The sequence below is a fragment of the Lissotriton helveticus genome, chromosome 10, assembly GCF_964261635.1.
Source record: "Lissotriton helveticus chromosome 10, aLisHel1.1, whole genome shotgun sequence".
Classification (NCBI taxonomy): domain Eukaryota; kingdom Metazoa; phylum Chordata; class Amphibia; order Caudata; family Salamandridae; genus Lissotriton; species Lissotriton helveticus.
The window spans coordinates 89,839,997-89,852,044 of record NC_136071.1 but is presented as its reverse complement, the minus strand read 5'-3'; the positions used below and the strand labels follow the sequence as shown (position 1 = coordinate 89,852,044).

The 12,048-nt window shown below is 48.2% G+C and overlaps 1 protein-coding gene across 1 annotated transcript in view; it reads left to right on the top strand.

Moving 5' to 3' along the window:
• Positions 1–10,863: 10,863 nt before the first annotated feature.
• LCMT1 (leucine carboxyl methyltransferase 1) overlaps positions 10,864–12,048 on the top strand; it is a 172,807-nt gene continuing 171,622 nt past the window's right edge. The window contains exon 1 of the mRNA XM_078664171.1: positions 10,864–11,200. Within this exon, the coding sequence (XP_078520297.1) occupies positions 11,112–11,200 (89 nt within the window). The 5' untranslated portion in view covers positions 10,864–11,111. The remainder of the gene's footprint in view (positions 11,201–12,048) is intronic.

Genomic DNA, 12,048 nt, shown 5'->3' with positions numbered 1-12,048 from the left:
CTGTGTCTGTCGGCCCACCCTGGATGACTCTCCCTCCCGATGGCCCCCTGTCACCTCTGACCTGAGGCTGACAGGAGAGGGAAACCAGATACACCCAGAGCTTAGGGCTCGCTTACACAACGACTTCAAAGGGCTTCAAAGCTTTTTCTGTGTATAAGAAGGGGCTCTGCCCCTTCCAAAAGGTTCTTGTTTTCTGACTTGAATCGGCCAGGGGCATGCTGATGCTTGGGCTCAGGGAATCCCTGAGTCCTGCCCAGCCCCTGGACTCCTGATGGACTTTCCTGGATTCCTGGGGGACCCCTCTGCCGTGCCTGGGCTGATGGGGAGACTTAGCTTTGCCCCCCTGGGAAGCTCTGGGGCTTTGGCAGCATGAAGGAGCTGCATTTTTCTGTGGATAGCGCTGGAACCGTATTTCTAGCGCCTGGAAGCGCTGAGCTTCCCCCTGAGCGCTCTGCCTGTTTGCTAGCGCTATGGAGTGCTTGATTTCCCCCTAGCGCGTAGGAGCGCTTTATCCTTGGCCATAGCGCTTAGGAGCGCTTTATTGTGTTCTAGCGCTGGGGGGCGCTTGGTGGGCTTTGGCCGGTGCCCCCCCCCCCGGCATTTGCCTCCCAGTCACCGCCGCCGCCCTGGCTTGGAAGCGCCGGCGGAACCGAAGGCGCCGCGCTCTCATTGGCTGAGAGAGCCGAGCCCCCTCACCAACGCCGCGACGTGATAGGCCCGTGCGGCGCAGCGTCATGGCCCCTGTCGGGCCGTGATGGGAGGAGGAGAGGAGACTCGTCATCAGGGGCCGCGACGGGATTGGCTGGTCGAGGCGGCCCCGGGAAGAAAGGAGAAGGCGCGGGAGATGGCGGCCGTTCGCGGGGCTCCTCTCGGCTGAGGGAGCCCCGAGGAGAAGAGGCGGCCGGTTGACAGGGCTCCCGTGTGCCGAGGGAGCCCTGCAGAGAGGGAGACCGGACTTGCTAGGAGGCGGCGAGAGTGAGCCGCCGCCCAGCAGAGAATCCGCCGTCCGGAGGAGCCCGCCCAAGAAAGCCCGGTGAGTCGGAAGGGCTGGGGAGGGCTCCGTGCAGCTGCTGTTGGTGCCGGAGAGCGGCACCTGGGCGGGAGTGGAGGTAGGGCGGCCCCAGCTGACAGTGGGCCGCCCCCAGGTCGACGGAGCCTGAGGCCCCAAAGCTCCTGTTCATTTTGAGAGCGCCGGGAGGCGCAGGGGGCATGTCGTAATCCTGAGTCCCCCGAGTGGGACTCCAACGGAGTGGGTGACGCCCCTACGAGCCCTGAGAGGCTCCAACGCAAGCCATATTTGTTTAAGGAGTCTAGATGGCTCCTGGGACACCTCGGGGCATATTGTCGATGCCCGTCCCCTCCTGGGCTTGTGTAGTTCTGGTGCCAGTGAGAGCACCATGGTTGTTTAAGAGCCCCAGAAGGCTCCAACGTTGGGCATGTGATGCCCAGAGCCTGTGTGGCTCCAACGTCTGTGTAGTGTTGCCCAGAGCCTGTGTGGCTCCTACAGTTTGGCGCAGTTTGCGCCTGAGGGCCAGTGAGAGCCCTGGCGCAGTTTTGATGATTCTCCAGCTGTCCAGCAATTAGTGGGCAGCTGCACCGTTTAGGCGCAAGTTGGAGAGAGAGTCCCTGTGTGGGACAGCGAGGGCACCGTGGTGCCAGGCCTACCCAGCTGCGCAGCACTTAGTGCCAGCTGCTACGTTTAGGCCCTTGTGAGTGTTCCCAGGGGCCCAGCAAGTAGTGGGCCCCTGCATCGTTTAGGCCCCTGACATTGAGACTCAGGGCGTTCTAGCCCCAACAAGGCCAGTTGGCCTAGGGACTGCCACGGGTGGTGGCTTATGTAGGTTGTGCGCAATTGTATGGTTCTTGCACCTCTGAATGTGATTTCTTGCATCATGTCTTATTCCTGCACCTCTGAATGTTTTTAGACATCATGTGACTATTGCGCTACTGTATTATTCTGGTACCTCTGAATGTAATTTTATTGCATCATGTGCTTTATTCTTAACACCGCTGAATGTGTAGGTTTATACATTATGTGTTTCTCTTTACTACTCCTCTGAATGTGTTTTTATGCATCATGGGTAATGTGTTCTTTCTTAGACCCCTAAACGCTGTGTGATACTTAGGTGGTTTTTCTTTATTACTCCTCTGAATGTGTTTCGTACATCATGGGTAATGTGTTCTTGCTTAGACCCCTAAATGCTGTGTGATACTTAGGTGGTTGTTCTCTTTAGTACAGGTGGTCCTAGTGAGGACCTGGTCCCCTGCGTGACAGTCTCCCAAGGAGTTTAGGGTTGCGTAGGAGGTACTTACCTGTTCCCAGTAGTTACTGGATGTGATCTATAACTGTTACTTTGTGGTACAGTGATTTTATACACTTTTATTCTAAGTTCTATAAGTACTATTTCTATTTCTAGAAGTGCTGATTATGACAGTGGCCTATGTGGCCCTGTCCTGTGTACATACTCCCTTGTGAATATTGCCGTGCCAGTTGGCACAATGTACATGTGTGATTTCTATCTGATATGTCTTGACAATACAAAAGTTATTTTAATATAACCTTGTGTGGAGTCTCTTTTGTGGTGTGCCTAGTATGTTGTTGCTGTCGTGCGCTGATGCAAATGCTTTACACATCGCCTCCGAGTTTAGCCTAGACTGCCCGCGCCATGCTACCTAGAGGGCGAGCAGGGGTTATCTTGGCGTGTGACTTCCTTGCCCTGACTGGAATGGTGGTTTCGGCCTGGCTTTGGCATCAGCCTTAGCCTACCCGAAATAGCCGGTTTCCAACAGGTTGTATAAGAATAAGCCTGGCAGCTTGGTTTTGGACAAGTTAGAGTCTTTTTAACAGGCCTGCTGGAAGTCCCAAATAAAGGCTGTTTGAAAAATCCAGTCGGGACAGCACGAGGGCAATAATAACCTGGATAAGTGCAGATTGCGTTAGGAACTGGGCTATTTTCTTTATTTTCTTAAGTTGAAAAAAACTGGCAGAGACTACCGTACCAACTTGTCCTTTCAATGAGAGATCTGCGCTAAGTGTAACCCCCAAACTTTTAACCGAGGGAGATTTAGTAGGTGGGACCCCCATACTAGGTGGCCAAAAACATGGGCCCCAGCTTAATTCGCTTTTCCCAGGCAAGATCAATTCTGTCTTGCCTGGGTTAAGTTTTAAATGGTTGAGGTTCATCCACCTCTGTATGTGTGTCATGGTATTCTGGAATTCTATCACAAAGTCTGCAGTATTAAGGGGAAAGACAAGTTGGAGATCATCCGCATAATTATAGATAGTGACTTTAGCGTTCCTTAAGGAGTGTAATAATGGGCGAAGATAAAGATTAAATAATAAAGGTGATAATGATGATCCTTGAGGGACCCCACATGTAGTGGGAGTTCTGGGAGCTGTGAAGGTACCAAGTCTCACTGATTGCGTACGTCCTGTAATAAAGGAGGTGATCTAGCTTAAGGCGGGGCCCCTGAGGCCGGCTTGTTCGACACGGTTGATAAGGATGGTATAATCGACCGTGTCGAACGCAGCCGACAAGTCAAGGAGCACAAGGGCCTGATGAATGCCTCTGTCAGCATTAGATCTTAGAGTATTTTGAACAGCAAGGATCACGGCTTCCGTCGAATGACAGGGGCGGAAACCAGCCTGGTTTGGTTCCAGGTATTCTGATTTTTCAATGAACTTGGACAAACAAGTAGAGACATAGGTTTCCAAAATGTTTGATGCATAAGGTAAAAGAGAGATTGGCCTATAATTTTTTGGATCGTGTGGGTCTGCTCCTAACTTTTTAATCAGTGGAATGAGCAAGGCATTCTTTTTTTTTTAAATTATTTTTTTATTTTAACAGTAAGACAAGAGTAGGCATTACAGATATCGGGTGTCAAACAGTATAATGCAGAGCAGGGACAGGCGGGGGAAATATACATACAAATAACCATAGTGAGAAACATATCGCAAATCGCGATTACGCATATTAGAGAAAGAAAAATAAACAATCTAGTAGACGATCCAAAACAATCCCACCCGCTAGGCCCCGTCCTCAATGATACAGGATAATTAAAGTCAGTGTAGACACCCGGACAAGAAAGGATCCGTGGAGAATAAACAGCCCACCTCTCGTAGAAAGGAAAAAGGAAAGACAAAAGGGCCATAGAACAAAACAAAGGCAAAATAAAAAAAACCTCCCCTAACCCCCCACACTGCACCCCTGCAATGGCTACGGCCTAACCCCACTAGCAGCGTGCCTGTCGCCCAAGAACTACCCTAAAAGAAGGGATAAAGAGAGAAAGTGGAGGAGGAGAGAGCAAACACACTTTCGGTCTCCCATGCCCCCCGCCAATAGCGACCACCCCGAGATGTAGTAGAACCAGTATGCGGCAAAAAATACAAACCAGTCGGGGGGAGTATAGTCAATAACCACCCGACTCCCGTCACATTATATGCACAACCCCGGCATTGCATAAAGCTATTGTATCAGACCCAAGCGATCAAGTTCAGCCCTGGCCAGTACGGTCTTCCATAAAAGTCTCTTTCACTCGAGCCGCCATCTTGATGGAAAAGGCAAAGCGTTCATAAAAGTTCATGTCAGTGCAGCAGGATCGAAAACAGGATAAAAGTTCACGATGTCCACCAATCGAACGAGGAAGGGTGTCCGAGAACAGCAAGTATCTCCAACAGTCACTGAGGAACTTGTTACCACAAAGAAGACCGACTATAGATGTATTAGGCGGCAGCAGAATCGAGCAGGAGACGCTGGCAATATTCACGGGCTGGCTTGTTGTTAATTGGGGACCGCCAAGGCTCATTAAATCCGGGATCCACACGGGGACCTCGATCTCAGACGTGCAGTGCACCGCCGGTACCACCGCCAGCTGGAAACTTAACAAAGAATCGTCCTCCGGTCCCAGGACACCGTCCACTTTCACGATCAGTGTCCGGAACACAGCGATGGTGTGCGAATGGAGCGCCCCAATGGCGGCCTTGGCGGCCTGCAGCGATGGCGTGCCTTCCGTCCGCTCCATCCCCTCTCAATAGGCGACAGAGCAGGACTTGTACTCCGGAGGCCGGCTACTCCGGGGTAAGAGGCCACGCAAATCCGATGTCGAACAGTGGGCGCTCCTCGTCTTGCAGAATACACCTTCGCCGTCAGCGAGGGTCCAGCCCGTCGACCCCAAAAGGGTAGCAAGGTCTCCGGGCACCAGACCCCGACCTCGGCAGCCGGTGTGGCACGTTGGTGTGTCCTCGGTGTAGACCGTTCACATGATCGTAGCCAAAAATCAACAATTCACGGCACACTTCGGGAGACCTGGCTCAGTCCAGGTCTCACGGCCGATGTTGATCACTTCCGACCCGGATAGGCTAGAAATCGAGGCCCAGGCTTCCACGCGTTGTTAGGCCGAGAATAGAAACACGGCGTATCATCGTCAATTGATGAGGTAGAAAGCTCGGGATTGTACCATAAGAAGCAGAAAAACTTCATGAATACGGAAATCCGGCGCGAGTGCAGGATTAAAGGCAGGATATTCGAGCTGCTGGCGGAGGTCGACGGAGCCGGGAGCTTACGCAGCCATCTTGATTCCTAGCGTAGCTCCTCCAAGCAAGGCATTCTTAAAGCTGCTGGGCACCTTGCCCTGTAAGAGAGATTCATTTAACAGCGAAAGAACGACCTGTGGAATGGCCAACCCCACCTCTCTGAAAATGTATGGGGGACAGATATCATCAGGTGAGCCGGATTTGACACGTACAAGAAGGTCGGACAAGGTTTTTATGTCGATAGGAGGAAAGGTATCTAGTATGACAGGATTAAGATAGATATCATCCAAAGGGACAGGGGCAGGGAGATTAAATATGCTCTGTTTTATAGTAATGATTTTATCTATAAAGAATGCATTCAAAGAATCACAGAGCTCTTTTTTAGGAGTAACCGAGGGGGTTGTTCTGTCACTGTTACAAAGATTGTTCACTATATTGAACACATCTTTTGTTTTGTTCTGTGAGTTCAAATTTTTTTTATGAGAAGTAGTCAGTTTTCTGTTTTAAAATAGATTTTTGATAGTTCTTGCGGGCCAAACAGTAATTCGCTTTGTCTTGTGGTAGATACCTAGTCCTCCACTTCCTTTCTTTTTGACGAACTTCGAGTTTTTGGGTCTTCAATTGTGAAGTAAACCATTTATGTGCGTCATTAGGGCGTGAACGGGGGAAATTCACACAAGGTGCATGAGTATCAGCTGCCAGTTGGATCCAGTGTGAGAAGGTCTCCTCAATGACATCGATATCTTTAGTCATTGAGGGCAGGGTAGTGGCCAAGGTGTCCAAAAAAGCTGGTGTGTTAATACCCTTCCATTTCCTAATTTTTCCACCCGCCCGGATTGGCTGTTTCGTGCCTCCATCAATAGTAAGTGTAAAATGTATGAAGAAATGGTCAGACCAGATACAGGGAGTTATGGAGGGAGTGGATAGAGAAAGATTATAGGACCATATTTGATCTAGGCTATGGCCTTTCTCGTGGGTGGGAGAGTGAATGTGTTGGGTTAGGTTCAGATCCGAGAGTAGGTCCTTAAGTTCTGCTGCCTGGGAGTCTGCCTCAATGTCGTCGAACCAGAGGTTGAAGTCCCCAATTAAAACAGTTTTTGAATAATTTGTTACAAGAGAGGCCATTTGTTCGGCCAGTGATGCAGAGAAGGTGGGCATGGAGTGGGGGGGGGTGTCGATAGATCAAGACTAATAGTATTGCTCCACTGTCAGTATCAGTCTTAAAAACAATATTCTCCGTGCTGGTCAGGACGAGAGAGGGGAGTGTTATAAATTTATGAGTGTTGTGGATAATGGCAGCCACTCCTCCGCCCTTTTTGCCAGCAGATCGGTTGGCAGTTAAAATATAATAATCAGATGGGAGAGAAGCCAAAATGTCTGGCAGTGAGTCCTGGGTGAGCCAGGTCTCAGTTAAAAACACAATATCAGGTTTCTCAGATGTCAATAATAGAAAAATATCTACTTGGTGTTTGGCCATGGAGACCGTGTTAAGATAGATGCAGCGGAGTTTAGTCTGTGGTTTTGAAGATGGCTGTTTAACAGTGTGTGAACATTGGTTAGGGCTGAGATTGGAGGCGGTATATTTGATTTTTGAGATGCCGTATAAGGAGGTACGTTTTAATACGTGCAAGGGTAAGGTAGGGCAAAGGTGTTCAGGAGGTCTTAAAGTAAGTAGATCATTGAAGGAATAAGTATATGTTTGGCCATAAAATATGGCCCCTGGCCCCGGCTGGCTGCGGACGGGCGCAGACGGGCTTACCTTAGGCGCACCTTCGCCGCGCCATCGTCGCGCCCGCTACGCTCCCGGATACACATTGCGTTTTAAGCCCTGCCTCCCCAGAAGAGCTAGACCGCTAGCTCCGGTCCAGCCCGATCCAAGATGGCGCCTCGCCCTCCACACAAACGGCACAGTCAGCCGCAGTGGAACGGGGCGAGGTACAGTTCAAAGTAAAGCTTTCCAACAATACAGAGCAGATAAATGGTGAGTGATACTTAAAATTCTTTTAAAATATGACGAAACAGCACCGACATATAAATCATGCCCGCGCTGTCTAAGGCTTTCCACAAAGTATTGTGCGCGATATAGCGCTAAATATTGCGATTAGTTCCCGCAGCGAACCTCAGGAGCTGCCACCAACCTGAGAGTCCTCGGAGGGCCCTGGGCTTTCAGTCGTTTTAAGCCCTGCCTCCCCAGAAGAGCTAGACCGCTAGCTCCGGTCCAGCCCGATCCAAGATGGAGCCTCGCCCTCCACACAAACGGCACAGTCAGCCGCAGTGGAACGGGGCGAGGTACAGTTCAAAGTAAAGCTTTCCAACAATACAGTGCAGATAAATGGTGAGTGATACTTAAAATTCTTTTAAAATATGGCGAAACAGCACCAACATCTAAATCATGCCCGCGCTGTCTAAGGCTTTCCACGAAGTATTGTGCGCGATATAGCGCTAAATATTGCGATTAGTTCCCGCAGCGAACCTCAGGAGCTGCCACCAACCTGAGAGTCCTCGGAGGGCCCTGGGCTTTCAGTCGTTTTAAGCCCTGCCTCCCCAGAAGAGCTAGACCGCTAGCTCCGGTCCAGCCCGATCCAAGATGGCGCCTCGCCCTCCACACAAACGGCACAGTCAGCCGCGGTGGAACGGGGCGAGGTACAGTTCAAAGTAAAGCTTTCCAACAATACAGTGCAGATAAATGGTGAGTGATACTTAAAATTCTTTTAAAATATGGCGAAACAGCACCGACATCTAAATCATGCCCGCGCTGTCTAAGGCTTTCCACAAAGTATTGTGCGCGATATAGCGCTAAATATTGGGATTAGTTCCTGCAGCGAACCTCAGGAGCTGCCACCAACCTGAGAGTCCTCGGAGGGCCCTGGGCTTTTAGTCGTTTTAAGCCCTGCCTCCCCAGAAGAGCTAGACAGCTAGCTCCGGTCCAGCCCGATCCAAGATGGCGCCTCGCCCTCCACACAAACGGCACAGTCAGCTGCGGTGGAACGGGGCGAGGTACAGTTCAAAGTAAAGCTTTCCAACAATACAGTGCAGATAAATGGTGAGTGATACTTAAAATTCTTTTAAAATATGGCGAAACAGCACCGACATCTAAATCATGCCCGCGCTGTCTAAGGCTTTCCACAAAGTATTGTGCGCGATATATCGCTAAATATTGCGATTAGTTCCCGCAGCGAACCTCAGGAGCTGCCACCAACCTGAGAGTCCTCTGGGAATGCCCGGAATTGTAGTCCCAGGCCGCCTGTCCGCGTCCGATCCCACGGCGAAAGTCCTCGCGGCAGAAGCAGTGTGGACAGCGTCAAGAACCTCAAGGACTGGTGCCAGGTGCCAGACGGGTGAGTAGAGTCCCTACAGGTGAATAGCCAGCAATAACAGAAAAATCCCGCGCTGCGGGAGGCTCGGAGCGTTCTTACGCGCCTCCTGGGGCTTTAGGATGACGCCGTTGTTGTGCGCCCTCCGGGAATGCCGGGAATTGTAGTCCCGGGCAGCCTGTCCGCGTCCGATCCCGCGGCGGAAGTCCTCGCGGCAGAAGCAGTGTGGACAGCGTCAAGAACCTCAAGGACTTGTGCCAGGTGCCAGAAGGGTGAGTAGAGTCCCAACAGGTGAATAGCCAGCAATAACAGAAAAATCCATTCCTATTTACAAACTACACTTTTAAGTTTATCACAGCCAAAAAGGACTCAAAACAATCAACAAGTGTACTCAAGCTCAGAGCTGAAGTAACTCCAGCACCACACTTGCCCAACCACTGGTACTGCATCTCCCTTCCACAGAAACGTTTGGAGGTAGAACTAAAACCCCAATCAGAATAATACTGAAATCAATTATTTAAGTCAAAAATATAAAATACATGTAATGTTAAAAATATATGTAAAAAAAAGTAACCATATTTTATTTTAACTTATTTTAATATCCTAATTTTAATTTCAACTTTATAAAAATAATCTGAATTGAATATATTCAAAATAATTTGAATTGAATATATCCAAAATACAATGTTAACTTAAATACTGCTGGAGCACTTTTGTTCTACATTTAAATGTATGAAATTAATTTAGACTAATAGTGAATACAAACATTTTTACTAATTTTCCCGTGTTTTACAAACTTTCTTTTACTTTTCACTATACTTTACCATAGCAAGATCTCCGCCACCTATATTCCATAATCATGCAATATTCTGTGGTGGTAAAGCCCACATTCGGGCCTTTCACGGCGGGATAAGCCTTGCAATAGGCGCAGCTTTGTAGGAATAATGCAATAAAGTTTTATGCTTAGAAAGCTCATTAAACCACAACTCAGTTAAACAACTTTTTTAATTGTGCTCTGATGAGAGTAGTCATGCATTAAAACAGATCGTACCCGTGTCCCTGCTGCAATGCTGTGCAGAGACAAAGCAAAATACAACAACCTTCTTACTGATAGATGCATACATGCTAAAAGAACAGATTCAGGAGATTAGTGATTTTTAAATCCAAAAATGAGTTTATTTTAGCTGTTTCCCACCTAAAATTGCATCTTTTAGAATATTAATCAATTGGGAAATTAAATTTCCCCAATGTTTTTTTGGACAGATGGTAATCCTACAATGATATGACTATGCTCCTTGGTTGGTATAACCATGGCCACTGGAAATATGCGATTTTGTGGCCACTGTTTTTCTGCATAGATATGGATTTGCCGCATTTGCCACATAATACATCATCTGTTGCATAATCTGATGATTTTAACAAAAGAAAATTTGTTTCCACTCAAATGGTTCAAAAGTTACTAAAAAAAACCGTAACATGTGTTGCAGCACAGTGGAAGACCTGTTGCAAAAGTTGACTGGTCACCTTTCTGTTGTTTATTGCATGGACAACATTATAGTTTAATAAATAAAACACAGGAGAACATTTTGTTCAGTGCACATCCTAAATTCATGTATTTCAAGGTGCTCTTTTTTGTGATAATGCACAAAAAGGAGGGAAAGTGAAATAAAATAATTGCATAGCATCAAGGTTTGGTATGGTAGCTGAGATTGATCCCAGGTTTCCTGGTTTTACATTGTACAATTCAGCCACTGGATCTAGTGAGTCACTTTCCCTAAACCCCCTTTACAGTCCTCCCCCCTCCACCGCCGACTACCACACCCTGTTGGCATCAATGTGACCCTCGGTCACACTACAGATCAAACTTTATGGCCCTTGGGAACATTTTTGCGAGGTCCACGCTCTCTCTACAGCAGCACTTGCACTTTCACCCCGCACTTCCGCTCATGGATGTCCCCACGCATCACGCGTTAATCCAGGGACGTGCTTTACGTGCCAGTCACGTGACAACGCGGCGTTGCTAATGGTCTTTCCTCTAATGGGAACTAGTCTTACCCTTTACACATTTACCTACCTGTTTTCATTTTCAGTTATTGTTGAAATAGGTTAGAGTAGCAAACGGTGCTGGGGTTATCGGAATTTTGGCACTATTTCGGGAATCTCGAGTTTTATTCTGGAATGCCCTGGCATGTGTGGTGGAAATGTTAGTGCTTTAAGTGCGTAGGCAGTGAACAGTGGTCACTAGTCTCTTCTTTCCTGTCACCATGTCCTCCAAGGACATGCCAGGGCTGGGCTCAGACACAGCAGACGAAGCAGTCCGGTCCACCTGCGACGACGCCTCCATCTGCAAAAGGTAAAGGTGCTGCTGGGCTGTGGGCTGTAAAAGGGTGCCCTGTGCTGGTATGAATGTTGTGCGCTGCAAATGGAGTATTCGCCTTTATCAATGAATGCTCCTTTCTTTGAGGGTGATAGAAATGCACCAAAAGGATTGGGAGGCGGGTCATGGGTTTAATCTGTCACTTACAAACTTGGCATGCTTCTATTTTGGCTATGAGAGTTTGCAATGAATAGTTGGATGCTGGGCTGGGCGCATCTATCACTGCATGAATCATAGATATTAATGCACGCACACCAATAATTCTCATTCATTGTATTAACTGGAAATTCCTTGGCATTCATACGTCTGATTTATCTCACAAACCAGTAAATACTGCAGTTATGCAGGGTGTGTATTTGTTTGTGAGTGCACATCATGCAAAGTGTCCCAAAAATGGATTCCTGGTTCTTGGTCTGTGTGCGTGTAGAAATCTTGCTGATTATCAGCGAATAATTAAAAGGCCATTGACTGTTTCTCTGTCTGGGTAACCTTGGGGTTAGTCCAGATGAGCCAGCAAGCTACTTATGTGGCTAATCACACTGTAGACCTCGTGTTAGCATAATGTCAGTATTGGTTATCCTACCCATAAAGTAGACATCACCATCTAATTCAGCTACAAGTTTTTTTTTTTAGTATAAAGAATGTTACTGAGAAACAATTTGTCCACCCCTTATCCTAATGGAAGAGATAACAGTCTTAAGAGACAGTGGAAAGTGCATTCTCCTAGGTGATCAGTGTCACTGTTCATTATATGAATCTGGCCAGGATCCATTTAAATCAGATTGGGGCAGTTCCCCATAAACCGGGGCACCAGTCAGGGGATG